Below are 27,364 nucleotides of genomic sequence, written 5' to 3' on the forward strand. Positions count from 1 at the left end.
TGAATGAAAAGCTTTGGTGCTTTTGCCTGCATTCTTAGTTTTAGCACATGTATTAACGTAATATGTTAGGGCGGCCGTGGTGGTGCAGCAGTTAGTGCTGCTGCCTCACAGGAAGAGGTTCTCTGGTTTGATTCTTGGCTGGGGTGCTTTCTATGTGGAATCTGCATGCTCTCCCCGCGGTCATGTGGGTTTCCTCCGGATGCTCCGGTTTCCTCCCACACCGCAAAGACATGCTGTAGGTGGACTGGACACTCTAAATTAGCCCTAGGTGTGTGCGTCTTCTGTGGAAAGTTGGGCACCGGGCTGGCAACTCGACACTGTAAAACTCCACTGCCAGTCATTCTGTGGATCGTCATTCCATTGTGGCGACCCCTAACCAGGAAAAGCTGAAAGAAGATGATTAACATCATATGTTGACTAAAAAGAGTCCAAAAAGCAATATTCACAAAAATACTGCAATGGAAACACTGACCGAGGGAAATTTGTTAAATGAAGGTGGTTGCTTGATATAACTGAAAAGCAAAACATACACACTGGAAGGTATTTAAAAACACTAAGATTAGTGGCTATCACTGAGATGATAACTGCTGCATTCCATTCTCATTTATATTTGCCCACAACGGCATGCCGCCGGTGCACTTGGAAGGTAATTCACCTTGCTTGATTAGATAAACTAGTTTGCAAGAGTTCATATTCAACTGTGCCTACATAACAAAGCTTGATCTTTTAAAAACAGATACAGCACCTAAAATTTACGGTCTCTAACAACACAATGATAGAGGGACAGTTTTAAAAATAAAATACTGCAGGCAAGAAATAAAATGTTCAGTGATTTTAAAATAGTTGTTTTTCTATCCAACAAAGTCTGAATGATAGAAACATTACAACAAGCTTTACATGTCTGTTTACAGCATCAGCTGTACGGATTTGCAAATATATTTCCATAGTTGACAAGCTGTGTATTTATTGGGAAGGAGACATGTCTGTATTTTAAAAATAAAACAGACTAGTATGAGAGAAAACTAAAGACATGTACATATGAAGGACCAATTTATAACAGACAGATAAAAGAATATAAGTTAAGCAGAATAAAATAAATGTTTACTATAGAACAATTTGATTTATTGGTTTGGAATGTAAATGAGCTTGTTGATAAGAAAAAATAAGACAAAATGTTGACCTGTATTTACATTAGTAATGTACAAAAAATAATGTTACAGGAAATGCATCTCAATCACAACTGTTGTAAAAAAAGTGATGAGGATTGTTTCCTTGGTGGAATAGGACAGCGAAATCAAGTATAATATTTGAATCAAAGCAATAAAGACCTTGCACAGAACTGAGATCATTTTACACTGAAGATAAAAATGTGGTCACAATGAAAGTACATGGGATATGGAATAACAACCCCGGATTGTATCTAGAAGGCTTAAATAAAATGGATTTAAAATAGCAAAGAAGAATAAGGAACAACTGAAAGAAGCTAGAATGTCTATGCAAGAAAATTTAGAAAATATGAAGGAATATTGGGCAATTGTTTTAAAACTACTACTTTTTGATAACTCTAGAGCAACAAAATTGAGAATAGAGAACAAAACTGTTGGCTTAAAGTCCGAGGCAAAAAATGGTTGAAAGGGTAACTTAAATCAGGTATTATGAGAACGGCAAGATAGAAGTGGACCCATGAAAACATGAATGTAATGGTGAATTATTGCAGTATACTGCATACACAAGATATAGACGGTGAGAGCAACACACAGCAGATAGGAACATATTTCAGACACTACAACTAGCTTTGTCAACAGAAGTAGAAAAGCAGGGTTTTAAAATGGGAAATAGAAATTAAAGAAGCAACGAGAAGCCAGAACACAGGAAAATCCCCTGATGGCAATGAGAATCCAGTACAAGTGTGGAACAATTCTTGTTTGATCTAGGACAACATTTACAGGAAATGGAGTACTTTAAGTCAGAAAGTGAGTTTACTGGATAGTACTGGTGAGCTACCCACCTTTATGTTTAACACAGGTTCTAACTTGACAACTTTGAACAGTCCGCAGAAGGTTTTAGAAAAAATAGGGTACAACAAAAAAGCCAGCAGATGGAAATGTAGGTCTTACAAAGGTAGTAGATTATTTACCACCACATCGGCAAATTGTTTAACCAAGGGCATTGTGTACAATAGTGTTTGCCAAGACTGTGGGACCTTTTATGTAGGTAAAACTGAACACTCATTAAAAAAAGAGCATCTACAAATGTTTGTAATGATATATATAGGAAAAATGAAAATAATGCATTGTATAAACATTTTGAAACTTGTTCTGGTATAACAAATGTTAAAATCAAATTTGGGATGATCAAAAAAAGTGGTTGTTAATCCCAGATGGTGATTGGAAGGTCTTGCTGGAATAAGAATAATTAATTTGGCAAAAACGTTTAAATGCTACCACTAAACCAGGCTTAAATCAGCATACATCTTTAAACAGTGTTTTAAGACTTTGATTTTACATTTGTAATTTTATGCATTTATATTAACTCATGCCTTTAAGTTTTGGGAGTTTTGTCCATTCGCTTTTCACCACCTCCTTGAATAATGGTAGATGTCCTTCTCTTCCGTTTTCCAGTATTCTTTATAATGGAATGCCAAGGGTGGCTCAACATCCGGCCAGTATACCAAAGCCTTTAGGTTGTTTAAGGTACGCTGTACATCACATGTATGCTATACGCATACAGAGTAGGGTATAAAGGTGATGTCTGGACGTACCATCCTCAGAACTTATAGCCCCAGTAGGAACACCATTCCAACAAGAAGAGAGGTAACAAGTACTTCTAGAAGATAAAAGCCAGGAGTAGGGAGGGAGTGAATACTGCAACAGTGAAGAGAAGGATATCTACTATTATGCTAAGTTCTTTCATAACTGTACTATGTCCTTCCATTTCACCATTGCAGTATTCCTTACAATAGACAGAGTGCAAAAGCACAAGAAGAAGAGAGGGAGGAGGAAGGACCAGCAGAGCCATTCAACAACCCATGAAGAATGGCCCTAACAAAACCAGCTCTAGTTCTGGATATCACATCCAACTTATAGGGCTTGGTAAACATGTGCACAGAAGTCCAAGTAGCTGCCTCAATAATAGTATCTAAACCTTAGGAAAAAGCAACAGAAGAAAACATAGCCCTAATACAATAAGCTTTAACAGAAGAAGAAAGGCTCTTGCCATGAAAGGAATAACAAAAAGAAATTGCTTTAGAAATCCATGAAGAAATAGTTTGCTTGGAAACAGCCAATCCTAAGGATCTAGGATGAAAGGAAGCAAAGCTGATCAGATTTACAAAAGGTCTTAGTCTTATCCAAATATAATCTGAGTTGTCTGTGCACATCCAAAGTGTGCAGCACCTTCTCACTAGCAGACTATGGAGAAGGGATAAAGGTGGGCAAATCAATAGATTAATTAAGAGACAATTTATTCACCACTTTGGGCTAAAAGAAGGATTAGTACGAAGGGACACCCTGTCTTTATGGAACAATAAAAAAGAAGGATAAGCCATAAGCACTTGAAGCTCAGACACCCATCTGGTAGAAGTAAGGGCTAACAAGAAGTACAGTCTTCCAAGAACAATGCTGTGAGGAAGCTGAAGCTGCAAGCTCAAAAGGAGCCTGGGTCAATTTTTCCAAAACAAAATTAATATCCCAGGGAGGAGGGACAAGCTTTCTGGGAGGCCTAATATGAAGGGCACCTTTATAAAACTGTTTAGCCTCAAATCTAGATGCTAAAGGAGGTGATAAAGGCAGACAAGCAGAAATAGCTGATATGTGGATCTTAGAAGAATAAACCAACCCAGCATTGAGCAGTTCACACAGATGAGATAGAACCAAAGGAACCTCCACGGAAAGTAGGTCCAGGCTATGAGAAAGACACCAAACAGAAAACCTTTTCCACTTGAATAAGTAGGATTTCCTAGTTGTGGACTTTCTGGATCCTGCAGGACCCTAAGCACATCCTCAGAAAAAAGGTGTCAGTATGGAATCAAAATCCTATCACCCACAGTGTCAGCTGAAGAGTGGACAGGTGGGGATGGATGAGACAGCCCTCGTTTTATGAGAGTAGGTCCACCCTGTGAGATAACTTGTGATGATTGCTATTGGCTAAATGCATAAGAATAAGTAATCAATGCTGTCTATGCCAGAAGGGAGTCAACAGCAAAATTTTGGAAGCATCCTGATGTGTTTTGAACAGGACTTTTGGAATGACAGGAAGGGGAGGGAAAGGCATAAAGAAACATTCCCTCCCAGAAAAAAAAGAGGGTGTCCACATTTCAGACCAGATGGCATGGGACTCTGACACTAAACAGAGGAATCTGTCTGTTCAGAGGGGAGGCAAACAGGTCTATTTGAGGAGTACCTACTGGTGGACAATGTCCAGAAACATACCCCTCTGAAGCATCCACTCATGGGATTGCATTGTGGACCTATTCAGAGAGTCTATCACAATGTTCTGACCCAAGGGAATGTAAACGGCCTAAAGTGTCACAAGATACTGGATAGTGAGTGCCCATATTAGAAGTGCCAAATGGCATAGGAGATAAGATCTTGTCCCCCCTCCCCCCGCATGTTGACATACCACATCACTATGGTATTGTCTTGTAAACACCTTGAGAACAGATGGTGAAATGTTTAAAGAGCTAGCAGAAGAGCTCTCATCTCTGATATTGATGTGGTCTTTCCTTTGTTGAAGCGACCAAGGACCCTGCGCCTTTAGACAGCCAAAGGATGCTCCCCATCCCACGTCTGAAGCGTCTGCGAACAGCTCCTGAGAGGGAAGAGGGAATTAAAAGGAAGCCCTGAATGCGAGTCAACTGCAGAATCCAGCAATGAAATTCCAGTTTCAGGCATGAAAGAACAGAAAGTAAGTTGAGGGGGTGAGAATGTTGTAGTCAAACTGACTTTAGAAACCACTGAAGATTTTTCATGTTTAGTTTGGCAAAGGGAGCATAGGAAAAGTGGAGGCCATAAAACCTAGAGCTCTCAGAAACTCCCTGACTGTGATTCAGGCCAGAGGAAGAAGGGATTGAAAGAAAGAAATGAGAGTTAAGGCCTTGGGAGGTGGCAGGGATGCCAACATTGGAAGAGTAAGATCCTGCACCCCAGAAATGCATGATCCTGTGAAGGAGTCTGAAAGGACTTTTTGAAATTTATAGTGAACCCCAGGCTTTGCAAGAGAGAAATGGCAAAGTGAAGATGCTGCAGTAGAATCTCTGGAGATGATGCCTAAAAAGGAGATTGTCTACATAGGGAAAAACCTGTATCCCCATAAGCCTGCAAAAAGCAATCACAAGAGTGAGGAATGTGGTGAATACACTTGGGCCAGTAGAAAGGCCTAAGGGCAAAGCAAAGAACTGAAAATGCCAGGAAGCAACAGAAAAACTTTCTGAAAAAGGGATGAATAGGGATATGAAGAGAAGCATCCTTGAGGTCCAGAGACACTAGAAAAGCCTGAGGAAGCAGCAGAGGGAACAGTCTTAAGGGACAACATCTGAAAGGAGGGAACCTTCAGAAATGTGTTTATGGAGAGAAAGATGAATGTGTCAGAGAAGAACAGAATAGTCACAGCGCCTTGTTCATCAGGAAAAGGAGATTTCTGTGTCACAGGAGTCAAGGTAGCTCTGGCAGGAAGAGCCCATATCTCACCCTTTTTATCCTTAGGTGGGCAAGACTGCTTACGAACAAAGGCAGGCTTATTAGGGCAATGCCTTTGAAATTTAGACACAGAAGAGACAAAAACATGTTTTAATTCTTGTAAAGCCTTGCCCTTATCTTGAAGAGACTTAAAACAGCAGCAGCTGCACCAAATAAGTGTTTGTTATCTAGTGGAGCATCTATCAACTTAGCCTTAATATCATTAGGCAAATGATGAAGCCAAAGCCAGGAATAACTCATCACAGATCCAAAAGCAGCAGCTCCAGAACCAGCATCTGCTGCATCATAACTGCACTTGATAGAATGGAGAGTAACACGAGAATAAATTCCTAGGCAAGGAGAGAGCAGAAGTCTTTTCCTCAGAATCAGGAAGGTCAGAAATTACCCAACATGCCTATGATAGAAGAGCCAAAATATATCTTGACATATGGGTCTGATAACTGACAGCCCTAAAAGCTGAGATATAAACCTTAACTTGCCTTTCCATAGTTCTGCTGTCTTTATTAGAAGAAAGTCACCTTAGTAGAAGGTATAAACCTTCTTAACTAGCCTTTCCATAGCTCTGTCTTTGTCAGGAGGAAGTAACCTTAGTAGAAAACAATAACTGAGATGGCTTATCAGATGCCACAGAGCGGGGTCAGCAGAAGGACATTTAGAGAAATTTGTGATCAGGCACCCTATAAAACCAGGTAGGGTTTTGGGGGCAGGGGGATGGAAGTCTGGAGTCAGACTCAGTAGAAAAGGCATCCAACAAGGCAGCCAAAACATGAGGAACAACAGAATTCATCTGAAGAAGCTCTTAAATTTTCTGAACCCCAGAAACCTGGGCACAATCCCATTTAGAAAATTCCATTGTTCTGTAAATTGTGTCCCCCAAAGGAAATCTCAAAAGGAGTGTCAGGAATAGTGGAATCCTCTTCCTTAGAGCCACAATTCCAAGGAAGAAGGTATCTGGGAGGAATAAACAAGGGACTTCTTCCACAGAGGAATCATGTTCCCTATGCCTTTTAAGGGGAGTAGAGGACCAAGACAGAGCAGTAACAGAAACACCTTGAGGAGGTTTCAAAGCCCTAAGAGCATTAAACAACCCCAGAATGAAATTCTGCCATTCACTCTGAGGGTTCTTAGGAGCAGAAGAAACATGTTTTATCGGTTTCTTTTTCAAAGGGATGCCCACCTTGTAAAACCTAGAAGTCCTCAGACCTCAGACAGTATTCTACAATGGTAGTTGGTACTTCTTCCCTAACCAGTATCTGAGGAACACCACTACGTCTTTTGGTAATAATCAGCTGCAGTTCCCCCAGAACATCTGAAGCAGGCATCTGCAAAGCCTCCGGGGACGTGTGAGGTCAGATACATGCCAGCTTCCAAAGCAGTCGCAGCAGAGGAATCAAATGAAGGAGCCGGCTGATCCTCCAGGCTTTCACTAGCCCCAGGAGAGATGACTGGCTGAGGCGGTACAGGACAAGAATCAGACCTAGATTTCTCAGCCTTCTTCTCCATGGATGGCTCCTTCCACAGAGTCTTTTGCTAAAAGTTTAAGATGTTGGTTTTCTAAACATAGGGCCAAAGAGGAAAGCCGACTAAGCACAGCCTTTGGGAAGAAAGCATGACAAATGGAACAGGTCGTATGGTCGTGAAAACTGCTTGTGACTATCTTTATGGGGAATCTATCTCCTGCACTAGCATTTACCCTTTCTGGATGACATGAACCCCACAAGCAATAAATCAAATGTAAAATAGAAAACAGCAAACCCCCCACTAGGACATTTATCTGAAAATGGCTTAGTGAACCAGCAAACAAAGCAGGCATTCAGACCGATGATCAAAAGATGGTGTTTGGACTGGCAGCAAAGAAGTTCTGAGGATGGTACATCTGGACATCTTTATGCTCTACGCTGTACTTGGGGAGCATGTGTGTGATGTACAGCGTACCTTAAGCAACCTAAAGGCTTTGGTATACTGGCTGGAAGCCGGACCACCCTTGGCAGTGGATCTCTATTGTAAGGAATACTGCAATGATGAAATGGAAGGACATCCACTGTTGCCTTGGCCAAGAGAGAGTCAACACCAAAATCTTTGCAGAGTCCTTCTAAATCTTTAGAACAACTCTAGATATCAGTAAAATGGGTGAAAAAACAAACAGGAATATTCCTTTCCATGGGAATGAGAAACTATTGTTCTTCCAGGTCTATTCTGAAGGAGTTCTAGAGCAGAATTTCTTAGGTTGTCTGTTCTGAAGGGATGCACCAGATCATGTCTTGGAAGATGCTAGGATAACATTTCCATTTGTGAGAGTCTGTCCCAGTTCTGCTAAGCTTGTCTGCAATGAAGCTTTGCTCTGACAAAATGTATGAAGCCTGAAGAGTCAAACTGAGCTGAGCTGTTACCTCCCAGGTTATTACAACTAGTCTCCAAAGACGGCAAAGATCTGGTAAACCCAAAGAGATCTTAGTGACCAGAGATGATTCGGGGTCTTCAAAGCACTGATAATGCTAACATCTCTCTCTGTCTTACTTATGTGCTTCTGTCTACAGGATCCCATACTTGTACATTTACCACTTCTGAAACCATCCCCCCTCCAACCCCACCAGGTCTGAAGCATCTGTAATAACTGACTGAAAGGTGGGGTCAGAAGGGATAATGGAACACCTGGATTGCAAGCTATCTTGATCTACTCACCATCCAATCTTCCTCTCTACAAATCCCTGGTCTGGGATCTGAAAGGACAAAGGGTGTAGATGCTGAGTCCAGACTGATCTGATGCACCACTGTGTTTTCTTCAAATACAGTCTGGACAACGGGAAGGATAAGAATCATGGATGCCATGTGCCCCAAAATCCTATGAAACTCCCTTGTAGACGTCTGGTTTTGACTCAAAGAACTGTTGAGCCCAACAAACATTCTAGGGAGTCATTCTGTGAGAAGGGATGAGAGAAGGCTTCTGAAAACTGATCTAAGTCCCAAACTGAGTAAAAGTTCCTGAACAATTGTGAAAGACTCTTGATGGCTGGACAAAGTCTGCAAAGACAAGACAATCATCCAGATATGGAAAAATGTGAATGCCTTGAAGTTTCTAATACATAATGACTGGAGTTAGGCAATTTGTGAATACCCACGATCTGCATTCAAACTGGAACCCTAGTTTGAGAGACAGCCTTACAGAACTATCTGCAAATATATAGAGCTGAGTATATTTTTCTGTATTATTCTGTATTATAGAGCTAAATTGTTTGCTTAGATATCTGTTGTCTTACTGCGCTGCAAATATATAGAGAACAGTATATATTTTTTGGCTTTATAATTTGCACATTCCTCACATCTATGTTGAAACTGTCCCCCCCCCCTCATTTCCTGCCTTGTCTTCAGCTATATAATTCAGCTAGTGTTGTGTGTCCTGTTAATTAACAATCTGCATTTGAACTGGAACCTTAGTTTGAGAGACAGCCTTACAGAACTATCTGCGAATATATAGAGCTGAGTATATTTTTCTGTATTATTCTGTATTACAGAGCTAAATTGTTTGCTTAGATATCTGTTGTCTTACTGCACTGCAAATACATAGAGAACAGTATACATGTTTTGGCTTTATAATTTGCACATTCCTCACATCTGTGTTGAAACTGTCCCCCCCCCCCTCATTTCCTGCCTTGTCTTCAGCTATATAATTGAGCTAGTGTTGTGTCCTGTTAATTAAAAATCTGCATTCAAACTGGAACCTTAGTTTGTGAGACAGCCTTACAGAACTATCTGCAAATACATAGAGCTGAGTATATTTTTCTGTATTACAGAGCTAAATTGTTTGCTTAGATATCTGTTGTCTTACTGTGCTGCAAATATATAGAAAACAGTATATATTTTTTGGCTTTATAATTTGCACATTCCTCACATCTGTGTTGAAACTGTTTTTCCCCACCTCCCCTCACAGTTCTTGGTCGTAGTTTAAATTTGGTGCCTTTTGCAGTGCCCGCCCCACTGTAGATTTGATCTAAGACACTCCCTCAGGCCCATCTCTTTACCGCATTCTACCTAATAAACCCTTTCTGCACTTGCTTTTAGTCCTTTTTAATTTAATTACATTTTTTAAAACTGTGTGTGGACTAATATTGCTACATATTCAAGTGTGCCAGCTTGCACTGCATGAGAATTGTATTTACTACTGCTTTTGCTACTTTTCTGAAATAAAAAAAAAAATTAATCTGCTTTTACTGTACTTGTGTTTCTTCCTACTTTATTTTGCTTTTGCATCATCTTAAAAGTACTCAATTGTATTTATTACTGCTTGGTGTAACTCATTCTAAGCCTTTTAGTTTAAACACTTGGGCTTCAGACCAGTTGTTTTACATTAAGAGGGTTTGTGGTCTGCACTGTAGTGGCAGAACAGGTAGCTTACATCCTTCTAAGTTGGGAACTGCTGATTGAGGGCTCAGTGTCTGTTATTCTAAAAGTGTATTAATTCTGGTTTAAGCACTTGGGCTTTCAGGCCAGTTATTTTACATTAAGAGGGTTTGTGGTCTGCACTCTTGTGGGAGGAGAGGCTGGACTCTGCCCTTCTGAGCTGGGAATTTCTGGTTAAAGGCTTATACTGCATGCATATATGAACTGCTTCTTACTGAAATTGGTACACCTTGTTTGCTGTAGCATAGACTAGATCCAGGCCTGCTGAATCTAGCTTTGTTTGTATAACTTGAGCACTAATCCAGACATTCTTTAAAGTATTCAATTGTATTTATTACTGCTTGGTAGTAACTTGATTAAGGTGCAGCTATCATTCTAAGTCTTTTGGATTAAGCACTTGGGCTCCAGACCATTTGTTTTACATTAGGAAGGTTTGTGGCATGCACTGTGGTGGCAGGACAGGTAGCTTTCATCCTTCTAAGTTGGGAAATGCTGATTGAGAGCTCAGTGTCTGTTATTCTTAAAGTGTATTAGTTCTGGTTTAAGCACTTGGGCTTCAGGCCAGTTATTTTACATTAAGAAGGTTCGTGGTCTGCACTCTTCTGGGAGGAGAGGCTGGACCCTGCCCTTCTGAGCTGGGAATTTATGGTTAAAGGTTTATAGTGCCTGAATATTTGAACTGTTTCTTATTGAAATTGGTACACCTTGTTTGCTGTAGCATAGACTAGATCCAGGCCTGCTGAATCCAGCTTTGTTTGTATGCTTGTTGTTTGTTTCCTTGTTATTTCCCTGGAACGCTAATTCCACCTAAAACGCAGCTTCTCAGCGCTTCTGTGGATCCCTAGTGATATCTGCATTGCTTACTGTACTTATTTCCTTGTTTCACTTGAAAGAAAGTTACTGTTTGTCGTTTTTGCATTTAAGTTACGTGTAACACACTGCACTTAAGTTACCTGGCACTTGCTCACTAAAGCAATTATACAAGTCATCACTAAAAATTAAAAGCACTACACCCTCACTCCCCATTGGCCCTTGTTTTCAATTATAAAGGAATTCCCAATACTATTCTAGCATGTCCAAAGGTCAGTTGTCAATCTCCTCTCCGGTCCAGCTGGTGAATCTGGGAATCTTGAGGCAATGTTACAACTGCCTCATGTACACAGACAACCCTCTCCTACGCCCAACAAATTCCAACACATGTGAGAGATGCAACCATATAGCCAAACTGGAGGCTAAGCTCTCTCAACTCAGTACTGGCATAACCAGTCAGGAGGAGAAGGAAACCACACTCACTACAATTCCAGTCTCACACAGACCTACCACGACAGCAAACCAAACACATAATCACACAAAAACATACTCGGAGGCTCTAAATAAAGATCTGCCTAAGCAGCAGAGACCTCCAAAGCAGACACCCAAGCAACCGCTACCCCAAAACAAAACACGTGCAACACATATCTCACAAAGCCAGTGTGCCAAACAGTCACAGCCCTTAAGGCTAAACAACACACCTGATACAGCTGTAATAGGTGACTATCGTCAGGCACACTGACGTCCCGCTCACCAGGCTGAACAAGGAGAACGTCACGGTGAGCAGCCTGTCGGGCGCTAGGATCTGCCACAACACAAGCACTCAGGTCACTCCAAGGCAAGTACAAATATGACTCAGTCATTGTCCATGCTGGTGTGAATGACCTGAGACGTACCTCCCTGGACTACATGAAAACAGACATAGAGGAGCTCTCTGAGCATGTAGCCCAGGCCGGTATGACCCTGACCTTGAGTAGCATCTTACCCTCACCAAGAATGATGCCACAATATGAAGACAAGATGATCAATTTCAACAACTGGCTTAAGTACTGGTGTCATTCAAAGGGGATCCAATGCCTGTCAGCCTGGGATGATATGTTCGACAAGCCACGATGCTTCGCTAGGGACGGCTTGCACCTGTCACCCCTGGGCTTTCGGATATTGGCAAAGGCTCTTGCTACCCCCATAGTGCCTCTTTTAGGCAAGGCTCAAAAGACAAACCCACCTCCATAGGTATCACAAGGGATAAGAAACTAAGAGTAATGCTACTCAACGCCAGAAGTCTAAACCTCAAGATGCACGCACTCGAAACTCTCCTTAGCATGGAGAACATCGATATCTGTGCAGTAACAGAAACCTGGTTCAGGGCTCCCGAGAGCACCCTAGCACCACCAGGTTATACCTCATACCATGCTTTTCGGCCCCAAAACCTGGACCGAACCACAAAAGGAGGGGGAGTATCGACATTCATCAAAGATACCCACACCTCCAGGTTGGTGGCAAAGCACGAAGCATCAGAGACTATCCATGTGCAACTAACAGTGGGTAAAACTGCCTTCCGGTTTATAGCCTGCTACAGACCACCCTCCCAAACCCAGGAACCCCACTTGGCCTTCCTGAGAACACTGGAAAATACGAAGGCCTCTCCAAACACCATTATATTGGGCGACTTCAACTACCCAAACATAGACTGGCAGCATTACTCTAGCTCCAACACCCTAGCCCAAAGGTTCCTAGAATTCATAAACTCAAATGCTATGGAACAACTTGTTACCACTCCCACAAGAGGGGAAAACATACTGGACCTGATCATCACCAACATGGGGACTCTATGCTCCAGACCAGAAGTGTATCCCTCACTGGTAAGATCAGACCATAAACTGATCTCACTGGATATTCACATCCCGACCCCACCCCCTGCCCAGAAAACCACAGTGAAAAACTTCTCTAAAGCAAATTTCACACTCCTCAAAACCGAGGTGGAATCCTTCAAAGCCCCCGGGCCTGGGGAAAATACGTCCCAGACCGCAGAATCCTTTATAAATGCATTCGATGAACACCTTCAGGAATGCATGGATCATGCAATCCCAAATAAAACCAAGACCCAATCCTCCAAAGGCAGACGTCCAGTCTGGTGGACCCCAACCATAAACAAACTTCGAGAGAAAAATTGCACAGGACACTAAGGATAATCACAATGCTTTCTTTAGTTATGTTAGGAACCTGGGTGGGAATTCCCAGATATGCTCAGAATTTGTCCAAAATGACATAAAATACACCGAACCCACAGACATTGCCAACATCCTAGCTGACAGGTTCAGCGCAAACTTCTCCCCACCAAAAGGGCAAATATCTATCCCAGCAGAGTGCTGCCCCCCTGACAACTCAGATGCTCAGGTAAGAGCCACCCTCTCCAAAGCAAAAAACACAGCATCAATGGGACCAGACGGTGTCCCAGGCTGCGTCCTACATGAACTCCAAGAAGAGCTAAACCCAAACATAAAACTACTGTTCAATCTCAGCCTTACTACAGGATATGTACCCAAAGAGTGGCATACAGCAACAGTGGTCCCTCTCCACAAAGGTGGTGCCTCAACAGACCCTGGAAACTATCGCCCCATAAGCCTGACTAGCTTGGTCTGCAAAGCTATGGAAAGGATCATCATGGACCTCATAAATAAAGATATTGGGGACCTACAGACACTGGATCCTACCCAGTTCGGCTTTGTTAAGAGCAGATCCTGCCTCTTAAACCTGGTCGACTTCTTTGAAACAGTCACCAAGGCCATTGACGAAGGGAAGGTGGTCCACACAGCATACCTGGACCTCACAAAAGCCTTTGATACAATACCCCACTCGGGCATTATAGATAAGCTCACCAACTTAAATATAAACCCCTATGTCACTACATGGGTTGCAAACTGGCTCGAGGACAGAACCCACATGGTTAGAATTGCTGGAGCCATGTCAGACTCCAAACCAGTTACAAGTGGCGTCCCACAAGGCTCAGTCCTGGGACCTCTCTTGTTCGGTATATATTTCTCGGAGGTACAGGCCAACACAGAAGGACAGTGGCTGACCAAGTTCGCAGATGACTGCAAACTGGGCGCCATAATAGACTCTCCAGCAGACACAAGCATCCTCCAAAAGGGCCTCATAGAAACAGACAACTGGTGCCGGAGCCATGGCCTCAAGCTAAATGCCAAAAAGTGTATAGTCATCCCCTTTGGCAAAAATAAAGTGCCCACAAATTACCACATAGGTGGTAATCCATTAAGTACAGAAGAAGTAATTACGGACCTGGGGACCCAAGTTGATAGCAATCTCTCATTTGACAACCACGTGGCCAAAGTGGTTAGAAAAACATTTTATATAGCCCACCTAATCATGAAGGGATTCACATCTAGATCAGGGGAGGTCATCGTGCCTCTTTACTCATCCCTCATCAGGCCCATAATAGAGTACAATGCCCCTTTTGGGATGTACCTTACCAAACACCTGCAGCAACTGGAAAGACCACAAAAGTACCTCACCAAGAGGATCAAAGGGCTCAAACAGATGCCATATGCTGCCCGGTTAAAGAAACTCCAGCTCTACTCAGTGGCATACCGCCTGCTCAGAGGCAACCTGTGCCTGACGTATAAAGCCATGTCCAACCCGGAATTAAGGGACATGCTGCACCTCAAAAAATCCAAATCCCATCGAGCTACACGCTCGAGAGACTTGAACCTCAGCACTTGAAATAAATAGGACATGCTGGAGGGACAGATTCATAACCCAGAGGCTCCCTTCACTCTGGAATAAAATCCCAGTCCAGGTTAGGCAGAGTCCCTCAATGACACTCTCCAAGAGGAATCTGGATGAGTGGATGGGAGATCGTAGGTTTACCCCAGGTATCACTTCTGTGTCACTGTTAGACAGAGGCACAGTATACTAACCTCGAAAAAGGGTATAGCAAAATTAATTTAAAATGGGTGGCGAAAGCCAAACATACTCTGGCTAGGCTTATAAATGCCCTAGGGCAGATGGCCTAGTATGAACCTATGAACCTACGATGCAGTGGATAGCCCAGAGTAAAACAGAGAACTGATAATGTAAGCCAGACACAAGAAATCTTAAGATCTACCTGTAATGTTTAGCAACAGGAATGTGATAAGCATCCAGTTTTGCCATGAAAGCTGGAGGGAATCAGAGGTACGAGAGACCAAGGAAGATTTAGAAAAGAAAGATCCAGAATAGTCATCCGGGATTCTTTTGTTTTAGGACCTAGAACAATTCTTCAATAAAAACCTCTGCCTACGAGACTGGGAAGCACAGGTTCTATGACTCCCAGAGACCGCATGTAGTGCAAAATGGGAGGAAAGACAGAGATCCATTTCCCTGAACAAACAGGAATCCCCTGCCAAGGAGGAAGGGATTCCCACTGCCAGGTGTACCCCTGCTGGATTACATTCAGAACCCAGCTATCTGAAACAATCGGATACCACAAGGGAAGATAAGGTTTCAGAGCTTAGGAGGTGGGAAAATTATAATTTGGTCTTAAAAAGAAGGGTTGAAAAGTATGAGTCACACTTTGAATTGTTGTTTTTCCCATTCATCACACTTAAGTACCTCAGATGCAGCAGGGATAAACAAACTATTTAAGCTACAAGTTAAAATCTCAGATTTAACATCATTAGGAATATTTTGACAATGAAGCCAAGCAAGTCTCCTCATAACTGGTCCAGAAGCAACAGATTTGGTGGAAGAATCAGCAGCATCATAAGCACACTTTATAGTATGCTTAGTCATATACGAAGCCACTGTCACAGAAGCATTTAATGAATTCTTTACTTCAGAATAAGGAATAGTCGCTAACACCGTCTGCATGTTCTCAAAAGATAACAAAATCATCATAAGAGCTTGACAGTTTAAAATTCTGAAATTTAAAATACTAGAGGAGTACATTTTCTTTCCCAGCTTATTCACTGCTCTCCCATTTTTTGTCAGGGAGAACTGGGTTAGCAGCTGTAAGTGTTTAGCAGAAGCAAACAGAGAAATAACTGCTGGGTTTGCTTTAGGATAACAAAACAGGTAATTTGAGTCCAAATTTTCTGTACAACTTCTCAGACTTCTTGGGAGCAGGAGGCTTACCAAAATGGAAGCTAGAGGCAGTGAAAAATACATTCACTAAGGCAAGCAAGGCAAGGAGGACTGCTGCAGCTTTAGGTATCTCTTACTGTTAAGAGACCATAAAACATTTTTATGCCACAGGAACCTCTTTCTGGCCACAGTGAAAAACTTTAATTCTCTATATGAGAGAGAGAAATTTCTTCAGTAGGGAAATCTGATGATATATTTCTTTCAGAATCAGAATGTGTATACAAAGTTCCTGAACCATTTTCCTGCAAATGTCTGTTCAGACTGAAATTCCCTGTCAGAAAAAGAACCTACTCTTTTTCCTTTTCTTGCCTGAAGAATCCGAAGCTGAAGAAAAATCATTAATAAATACCCTGGCAAATCCCAGTAAATCTGCCTGTCAATAGAAATGGCAGCTTGAGATCATCTCTCACCAAGCACACACACACTCTGAAAACAGACCAAATCATATTAGGCACACCAGTCTCAGCTTCCATCTGGCCTTCCCAGCCAATTGAAGACCCTTCACAGGCCTCTTCCCCTATTGCTGACAAAAGTGGCAATTTCTTGCCCACCAGGGCATACCTGCAGCTGCAGAGAATGTCTCTTTCCTCCTCTACCCCAACCACCCAAGCTGTTAAAAAAGTCATATGTGAGCTTCAACGGAAGACAAGTTCACTGCTGCTCGTGATAAGTCTGCTTACAATGTGTAACTGTTTTCTTTAGCAAATGGTATCCCTACTATGCTAAAGAATTTAAAAGCATTGTTAGTAGCACAACAAGTAGCAATACTTGCCTTTTGATGCAGAAGTCTGTGGGTTCTACTTCCACAGCATGTAGATGGATGATACTGTGTTGTACTTGAAGGGTGAGGTGGGTGTTGCAGCCCTGGGTACGTCCTTCTTTGAAGGATTAGATGCCTAGTTGACTATGAACCCGTTGGCAGTTTACCATTCATTCCCTATTGCAATATTACTAGCTTACCACTTTTTTAATTTAACATAGGCAATTTATTCTTCAAAGGCAGAAGGCACTGAATTTGTACATGAAACACTGAAATATAAAGTTGTTTGATAGCAACTCTTCATTAGTTACAGATCTCTCTAATGTGGAATTATTCAAATGACTTTTACTTCTGCAGAGATTGCGCATATTGACTGATATTGGTGGAGTGTAATAACAGAAGTTTGAGTAGATTGTTCTGGTTGAAATGTTCTGAATTGGGCAGTTTTGTTACTACTGGTTCATACATTTTTGTTTCATTGCTTACTGGAAAAATGTTCAAAATTACAAATTTAAAACACACACTAACAAGTGGTGCGGTATTATACAAAGGAATATAATTTAATACAATTAGGAAGGTGAATCAAAGAACACATGCATGTATGCATGGTTCTAAACGTGTGTGCAAGGGGTCCATGATATGAAACAGCCTGAAGGTGCTCTTTATCTGCCCTGGCCAGATGTATTTTCTTTGAATGTGGGTTTCAAGGGCAGAGATGTTTTAATGCTAAAAGTCTGTTTTCATTGGGAGACCTTTAGCAAATGTCCATCAGTGTTTGTGCTATAAATTTTGAAATAAAAGTTTTAAATGAAATCCAAATAATCACTGTAGAAGTAAAGCAGAACAGAGTATGCACACTCAGAGGTTTGAACAGTGTTTACAGTAACTGGGGAGAAACAGCTAAGTGATGGGCCCTGGAATGGCTGACGGGGAGGGTGTGTTGGTGACAGTGATCCACTACCCTGCCTAAGGCACCATTTGACCATGATCTGGCTCTGTGTACGACTGTACCTACTTACTATAAAAAACACAAACACATTATCAGCTCACAGCATTAAAAGTTCTGCAATGAACAGCACCAGCTTAGTTGTGACACTCCAGTTTAGAACACTTAATATGACACTTGGTTGCATAGCTGCTCACTAGTAATGGCAACAGAGTACAGTAATGTTAATTTCTTAGCAGATTTCATTATGTAACTTTCATATTTATTATCTGCATCAAGCAGATGTTTGAACATTAACAGGTATTTTAACTTCTTGTAACATATCTTACATTAAAACATATGAACAGACATGATACATTTAAAAAAAATAGATATTAATCTCAGACTGTGCTTTGTCAATCTACTTGGCAGACAAATAGGATGAAATTAGTCTTGGAGGAAATGCAAAAGGGATTAGGATCAGACTGCTTCTCCTTATCCAATGCATAATGTTGAAAAAATCTACTACTTGACAGTTCTGCATTCTTCACATAGAGAAGATCTAAAGGTTACATTGTGCGAAACAGATGACTGACTTACTCCAACAGCTTGATGCTGAAGCCGAACCCAATTCTGGAAGGCCACTGCTTTCCCTTTGCACAAAACTAGGATCTTATAAAATGCATGTTAAGTACTTTGGACATAACTTCTCAAATCCAAAGAAGCTAGCTGCTTGCTTGATTGTCTTTAAAAGGTGTTGCCTATCCTACTCTATTCCTTTACTCGGGGGTAGCTGCTTCTGCTGTGGAATGATAGTTTTACAGGGCAAGAAGGTAACAGTGAAAGGCAATGCATGTTCTTACAACAGTCGCCTTAAAGGGTCCCACTTTCATTCTTGCAGAAATAGATCTTCTGTGAAGAAATTAGTTCTCTGAAACCTGGAAGCATGTTTTCCAGTTCTAGCATTCCTTCTGTAGTCACCTCTCAAACACACACACACACACACACACACTACTCAAGAGGTTGCCACTTTCTTTCTTCTAGAAATACTATCACATTGGTAGTAAATGAAACTAGCTATCTGGAGAGTTCAAAACACCCTCTACAGATTTCTGCTTGCCTTCTCTGGACAGTTTCATGTACCAGGCAGACACAAGGATAAACTTGGGTATTGGAACAAGAATAGAATTGGCTATGGTTAGAACAGCAAGCTGTACCTAAAGCATCTTTTATATGAAAAAGCAGAAAGGAAAACAGATTTGGGGTTCCTCAAGTTGCAGCTCTCAAGACGATGCTGCATCTAAAGTCATCAGCTCGGTTCAATCACTCTTAAAAATGGATCGGCAGTTAAAAATACTAACTGAAAATGCAAAGATTTTACTATACAGAAAAATTATGCGACTAACAAAGTCAAAGAATTAAATAAATTATACCTGCTGATTGGTCTCCTCACTTTTCTGAATGCCACTCTCTTCCAGTGTATAGTCATAGTTAAACAAGTAACCAATGAGGTGCCAAAGAACTCCAGCCTGGAACAAGTGTGTTTGTAACCAGTAATCCACAGCAAATGAACTGACACATTCCACAGATAATGATGCTAGTCGTGGCAAAGTCTAGAAGAAATGAGAAAAAAAAAGCATTTCTACAGATGTGCATTTGGAAATTAACTTGAATAAAACCTGATTATCTTAATTTAAGAAATGCTGGATATTTCTGTAGTAATAAAGTCTTTAGATAGGATTTGAAACATCAGTCTCTGCAATCATCATCCATGACAAACTACTTTTCGGTTGCCTAATTTCCTTTCTAGAGCAAAACAAAAATTACATTAAACAAGAACACAGAAATACTGAAATATTTACTAAAGGATATTAAAGATCAAGTAGTCCCTGAAATTATATTGCACAGCAAAACAACCAAACAGTAATGACATTATTACAATAATGATAATGGGGAGACCACCACCAAGGTCTGATATGGCAGATGCTTTCAATAGGAGCCCCAGCAATCTCACCAGAGAAAAGCAACAAAGTTTTTTTTCAAGATAATTTTATCTTTTTCCTGTGAGCTGCAGTTATGGAAACCGGGTGGATCACTGGTTCTATCCACAAGGATTACAAATCTGCTTAAATGGAGAGGAAAGGCTGATCATATGTTGTCACTGTTCATAGACTTCAACATAGACAACTTTACAAAAGCCAAACTAATCAATATAAAAAAAGCATCTCCAAAGACATTTGAAGATAAATACAGGTGAAGACACCCTGATATGAAAACTTCATAATACAAAAAATAAGAAAACAAATGGGGAATGTAGAAAGCACAGTTGTGCAAGAACTTAACACAACAGTATATGTCCTACTGATTACTGTTGCAGTATTCCTGACATACGGGGTCATCATTGTCGACATCCATCCAGGGTACTGAAGCTTTATCTTCCCAAGGTCATTTATGTCCAATTCATGGCCTCAGTTTGTACAGATTGGGTTATACATATGTACATACAAGCATGGATCCTCAGACCATCTTCAAGCCAGTGGTCTGAAGACTATGGGGGGGGGTGACGAGAGAGACTGGTCAGCTAGGAGGGCTGTAGCTCGAATAGGTAAGAAAACTCCCCTGTCTGCATGTAACAGTGCAGAGCTTAAAGCAAAGGAGGAGAAATAAAGGAAAGTTGAAGTGAGGTACAGAAGACGGCATGGAGGGCGGGATGGAATTCTGCAACAGTGATTAGTAGGACATTTACTGCTATGGTAAATTCTTATACAACTATGCTGTCTCCTGACTGAAATCACTGTTGCAGTATTCCTAACATACGGGTGATTCCAAGAGCTAAAGGAAGGGTGACTGCCTACTGTTGGCTACTCAGTAGAAGAGTTATCCAACAATCTGGACAGGGTGATTGCCTACTGTTGGCTACTCAGTAGAAGAGTTATCCAACAATCTGGACAGGGTGATTGCCTACTGTTGGCTACTCAGTAGAAGAAATGATGTCATAGTCTGCACAATGAAATAAATTTAAAGTAATACTATGTAAAATAATTGATATATCTATAAAAATGTATATACATACATATAAATAAATGCAATATATCAGTATGTTATTCCATGCTCTATTTATCTATACTTTAAAAAACATTTTATGTTAATGACTTCATTAAGCCCTGGGTATGTATCAGCCCCAAATAGGAGCTGCCAAAATGCTTCCCTCTGTTCTAATATGTTGTCAATGTCACCACCAAACATTTTTTTCTCTACATAATCTAAAACGAAAAATTCAAATTTCTTAAAATTCATACAAGAAAGAGCATGTCTAGCTAAAGAATTGTTTTTATCTTTTTTCTTTATAGCTAGAACATGCTCATAAATTCTATGTTTTAAAACTCTTTTTGTTTTGCCTATATAGTAATTTTTGCATGTGGAACAAGTAGCCATGTAGACTACATTTTCACTATGGCAATTAAAATATTTATTTGCCCAAAATGTTTTTCCCAAATGTTCTATTATAATGAAGGACGAATTACACATGAACCTACATTGTTTACAGTCTTTACATGCAAAAGTACATTTTTTATTGCTAACTGATCTGTCCTTGTGAGTTTCTGACTTCTGAGAAGTTTCTAACTTCTGTCTAATGTTTGTAACTTTTTTATATGTAAACTTTGGTAAATACCCCAAAGATAAACTTAATTTATTGTTACCTAAAATAATTCTCCAGTTCTTCTCAATGATTTCCTTTATACACCAAATTTCATTTACTATTGGCAAAGGAAATGCTATGTTGAATTCTTGATTTTTTCTTGTGTTACTATGATGTAAACTTATAGGAGCTCCCACCATTATGTCCTCAGAAGCCAAAATGGGCTGAGCAACACCTTTTCTTAAAAGTAAAACCTCTTCTTCTATTCCCTCTAACCACCTTCGGTCATAACCTCTTTGGAGAAATAATTCTCTAAGAAAGATAAGCTCATTTAAAAATATATGTTCATCAGAAGTGAGCCTACTGAGTCTGATAATTTGACCCTTGATAACCCCTTTTTTCATGTGTATTGGGTGCAAACTATCCCTATGCAAGTACTGGTTTGCAAAACAGGACTTCCTATAGATTCTACTTCTGAATTTTCTAGTAACATTATCTATGTTAAGTGTCAAATCCAAAAAGTTAATTTGTTCACCATAACCACCTATTTTGAATAATAAAAAATCTGTAGTGCCATTAAGGTCAGATACAAATTCTACAAACTCAGAATGTTCCCCTGACCACAAAAAAAAGCAAATCATCTATGTATCTATGGTATAATTCTACCTTGTTGTAACCAGGGTGTAACTTCAGGAACCTATTTTCCCAATTGGCCATGACTATGTTTGCAAAAGCCGGTGCCACTCTTGCTCCCATGGCTACACCTGATATTTGCTTATATAATGTATTATTGAATTTGCAAAAATTATTGTCGAGTACTAATTCCATTAATGTACAAATTGTGTTTACTTTTTCACCTGAAAAATCAGTGTGACATGTAAGATACTCTCTCATGAACTCTAAACCTACTTCCTGATTAATGGAAGTATACAAACTCGTGACATCTAGCATATAAAAATATATGTCTCTGTCAGGCACTTTATATTTGCCTAGGATCTCAAGCAAATGCCAAGAATCTCTTATATATTGTTCAGATTTTTGTACTATTGGATTAAGAACATTGTCTAACCATATTGAAATATTCTCAGTTTTAAATTGTCTGGCAGAGACTATAGGTCTAAAAGATGGACTTAGTTCGTTATTTTGAATTTTTGGAATTCCAAAAAACGTAGCCATTTTAGGATGTTCTACCACTAGAAAATCATAATCAGCTTTGTCAATTTCCCCTTGGCAAAACATATCAAACAACAGGGCATCAATTTTCCTAAAACTGTAGTCGACAAAGTATAAAGAAACTTTAGAATAAGTGTCTGAATCTTCTAACAATGTACTGAGAGATTTTTCATAAACACAAGTGTCCATGATAACTATTTTCCCCCTTTATCAGCTTTCATAGTTCTAATGTTAGAATTCCTACTTATATTTTCCAAAGCAATAAATTCAGCTTCAGATAAGTTATTTTTAACATTGCCATGTTTGATCTCTCTAAACTCTTTTTCACAAATGTTCTGAAACACTTGCAGTGTGTTCACCAATGGGGGGTTAAAGACACTTGGTTTAGTAAGCCTGGAATTTCCCTGTTCCACTGTAGTAGTAACATCATGCAGAATGTATTGCAGATTAAGTTTACGCAAAAAAAGCCTAAAATCAATCATTAACTTGCCAATGTTCATCCTGTTGGTAGGAATAAAAGAAAAACCTTTTCTTAGCACATTGTTAGTCGCTGCACAAAAGGAAGTACTACTCAAATTAACAATATCTATTGTAAAGTTATCTCTTGGAGATGAAATCACCTCCGTTTGGTTCTTCCCCTTCCTTATTTCCTATAGTCAACCCCTCTTGGATATTAGCCACCATATTGACCAAAGAATTAAACCTCAAAAAGGTCCAAAAGGGCGAGGGCGCTTTAAGACCTGAAGTGGGAGATTGCCCACGCCCTTTTCAGTCCTTGGAAGCCTGCAGTGAAGAAAATCCTGTGAACCGAAATGGTGAGGGAGCTGAATCACGAAGTATGGCAAATAATCTTGTATGGAATTACATCAGTAAATCTTATGAGAATCCGTTTACAAATTTGACAGAGATTCCAATGAATGAAACTGTAAGTAAACAATTACATGATTCCAATTCATGCAAAAAGTGCATTTTTGAACTGGAGAGACTTGTTTTCAAGTATGTGTCTTTAACTTTGGAAGTACAATACCTTAGGGAAATGTATTAATCGTAAAATAGTTCCACAAGGTCTGAGAACGGCAAAATTCCCAAACTGTGTCTCTCCTGGTGATGATTTGTGCAATGTTTTAATAGAATTGTACAATGAGACTGGTTTGGCCATGATGAGAGTGCTTGTCTCTCACTATGAAAAAGAAATAGTTAATCTCGAGGACAGTATTAAATCTATGGATGAAAGTATAAAAAGTTACATCTGCTTCAATAATTTTTCAACATTATATAATGGAATTGAAGCAAAGGCGGACAGACATAGAGCTACCATTATAGCTAGAAAACAAAATAAATTAAAGAGAGACATTCAAGCATATAGGTCGAATCAGGCTTACATCAGTATTACTGATGTGAGTGGCACTACAGTACCTACAACTAATAACAATTCTTTGGTCAATATGGTGGCTAATATCCAAGAGGGGTTGACTATAGGAAATAAGGAGGTTTTTCCTAGAGTGAATGAAGTACCAGTTAATTTGGTCAATGATGAACAGAGTGTCAATGTAAATGGTACTACAAATAACACAGCAAGAGTGGGAACTAGTTTTGCTGGAGTGGTGGCTACTTGCAATGGACATTCCAATGGACATGTCACTGGCCCTTTCAACACAAGGGCCCTCCATGAAAAGGACTACCAAATGGTACAATGTAACAGCAGAAAGGGAAGACAAAGGGGAAGAACAAACGGAGGTGATTTCATCTCCAAGAGATAACTTTACAATAGATATTGTTAATTTGAGTAGTACTTCCTTTTGTGCAGCTTAAAACAATGTGCTAAGAAAAGGTTTTTCTTTTATTCCTACCAACAGGATGAACATTGGCAAGTTAATGATTGATTTTAGGCTTTTTTAACTTAATCTGCAATACATTCTGCATGATGTTACTACTACAGTGGAACAGGGAAATTCCAGGCTTACTAAACCAAGTGTCTTTAACCCCATTGGTGAACACACTGCAAGTGTTTCAGAACATTTGTGAAAAGAGTTTAGAGAGATCAAACATGGCAATGTTAAAAATAACTTATCTGAAGCTGAATTTATTGCTTTGGAAAATATAAGTAGGAATTCTAACATTAGAACTATGAAAGCTGATAAAGGGGAAAAAATAGTTATCATGGACACTTGTGTTTATGAAAAATCTCTCAGTACATTGTTAGAAGATTCAGACACTTATTCTAAAGTTTCTTTATACTTTGTCGACTACAGTTTTAGGAAAATTGATACCCTGTTGTTTGATATGTTTTGCCAAGAGGAAATTGACAAAGCTGATTATGATTTTCTAGTGGTAGAACATCCTAAAATGGCTACGTTTTTTGGAATTCCAAAAATTCAAAATAACGAACTAAGTCCATCTTTTAGACCTATAGTCTCTGCCAGACAATTTAAAACTGAGAATATTTCAATATGGTTACACAATGTTCTTAATCTAATAGTACAAAAATCTGAACACTATATAAGAGATTCTTGGCATTTGCTTGAGATCCTAGGCAAATATAAAGTGCCTGACAGAGACATATATTTTTATACGCTAGATGTCACGAGTTTGTATACTTCCATTAATCAGGAAGTAGGTTTAGAGTTCATGAGAGAGTATCTTACATGTCACACTGATTTTTCAGGTGAAAAAGTAAACACAATTTGTACATTAATGGAATTAGTACTCGACAATAATTTTTTTAAATTCAATAATACATTATATAAGCAAATATCAGGTGTAGCCATGGGAGCAAGAGTGGCACCGGCTTTTGCAAACATAGTCATGGCCAATTGGGAAAATATGTTCCTGAAGTTACACCCTGGTTACAACAAGGTAGAATTATACCATAGATACATAGATGATTTGCTTTTTTTGTGGTCAGGGGAACATTCTGAATTTGTAGAATTTGTATCTGACCTTAATGGCACTACAGATTTTTTATTATTCAAAATAGGTGGTTATGGTGAACAAATTAACTTTTTGGATTTGACACTTAACATAGATAATGTTACAAGAAAATTTAGAAGTAGAATCTATAGGAAGTCCTGTTTTGCAAACCAGTACTTGCATAGGGATAGTTTGCACCAAATACACATGAAAAAGGGGTTATCAAGGGTCAAATTATCAGACTCAGTAGGCTCACTTCTGATGAACATATATTTTTAAATGAGCTTATCTTTCTTAGAGAATTATTTCTCCAAAGAGGTTATGACCGAAGGTGGTTACAGGGAATAGAAAAAGAGGTTTTACTTTTAAGAAAAGGTGTTGCTCAGCCCATTTTGGCTTCTGAGGACATAATGGTGGGAGCTCCTATAAGTTTACATCATAGTAACACAAGAAAAAATCAATAATTCAACATAGCATTTCCTTTGCCAATAGTAAATAAAATTTGGTGTATAAAGGAAATCATTGAGAAGAACTGAAGAATTATTTTAGGTAACAATGAATTAAGTTTATCTTTGGGGTATTTACCAAAGTTTACATATAAAAAAGTTACAAACATTAGACAGAAGTTAGAAACTTCTCAGAAGTCAGAAACTCACAAGGACAGATCAGTTAGCAATAAAAAAGGTACTTTTGCATGTAAAGACTGTAAACAATATAGGTTCATGTGTAATTCGTCTTTCATTATAATAGAACATTTGGGGCAAACATTTTGGGCAAATAAATATTTTAATTGCCATAGTGAAAATGTAGTCTACATGGCTACTTGTTCCACATGCAAAAATTACTATACAGGCAAAACAAAGAGAGTTTTAAAATGTAGAATTTATGAGCATGTTCTAGCTATAAAGAAAAAAGATAAAAACAATTCTTTAGCTAGACATGCTCTTTCTTGTATGAATTTTAAGAAATTTGAATTTTTCGTTTCAGATTATGTAGAGAAAAAAATGTTTGGTGGTGACATTGACAACATATTAGAACAGAGGGAAGCATTTTGGCAGCTCCTTTGTGGGGCTGATACATACCCAGGGCTTAATGAAGTCATTAACATAAAATGTTTTTTTAAAGTATAGATAAATAGAGCATGGAATAACATACTGATATATTGTATTTATTTATATGTATGTATATACATTTTTATAGATATATCAATTATTTTACATAGTATTACTTTAAATTTATTTCATTGTGCAGACTATGACATCATTTCCTGTAATGAATCATTTAAAAGGTGGTTAGGTGGTGGTTATTTGTTTTTCTGAAGAAGTTCACATCATTAAAAGTGGATGAAAGCGCTAGCTCATTGTGCCTCAGTGTTTCTCTTGGTTGGATCCTGTTTTTTTCATTTTCAAAGTTACTAGTTTGTGCTTTCCAGCTTGGTTTACTGTTGTTTACTCAGTAGAAGTTTTATCCAAAATCTGGACAGGACTGACTAGCAAATATTACCCTGCACCTCGTGAAAGCATCAATTTTGTAGTGTCTTGTAAGGGTGTGTACAGAGGACCAAGAGGTAGCTTCAAGGTAGACCTGGAGACTACTTCCTTTGTGAAAAGCCCCTGAGGAAGCCACTGCCCTAGGGGAATGTGCTTTCGGCAAGAAGGTAAGATCTTACCATAGTGTGAAAAGAAGATAGAAATAGCCTTACAAATCCAAGTTGCAAAACTTTGTTTGGAGACTACCTGGTCCAGGTTAGGGTTTATAAATGCAGTACAGCAGGAACTTTTGATAAGAGTGGTCCTATGTTTGTGGCACCAACAGGTAAACCTTTTCCATTTAGCTGTGTAAGATTTTCTAATACTGGGTCACCTGGCTCTTTGTAGGACTTGAACAATCTCTTCAGAGAAGAGATGTCT

General features: G+C 39.5%; 1 protein-coding gene across 1 annotated transcript in view; it reads right to left on the minus strand.

Moving 5' to 3' along the window:
* DNAJC13 (DnaJ heat shock protein family (Hsp40) member C13) overlaps positions 1-27,364 on the minus strand; it is a gene marked incomplete in the record, with an annotated part of 3,140,357 nt that overhangs the window by 623,513 nt on the left and 2,489,480 nt on the right. The window contains 1 exon segment of the mRNA XM_044066722.1: positions 19,165-19,344. Coding sequence (XP_043922657.1) covers positions 19,165-19,344 — 180 coding nt within the window.

Source organism: Protopterus annectens, chromosome 3.part1, assembly GCF_019279795.1.
Source record: "Protopterus annectens isolate FY-2018-M chromosome 3.part1, PAN1.0, whole genome shotgun sequence".
In the NCBI taxonomy this organism is placed as follows: Eukaryota; Metazoa; Chordata; order Ceratodontiformes; family Protopteridae; genus Protopterus; species Protopterus annectens.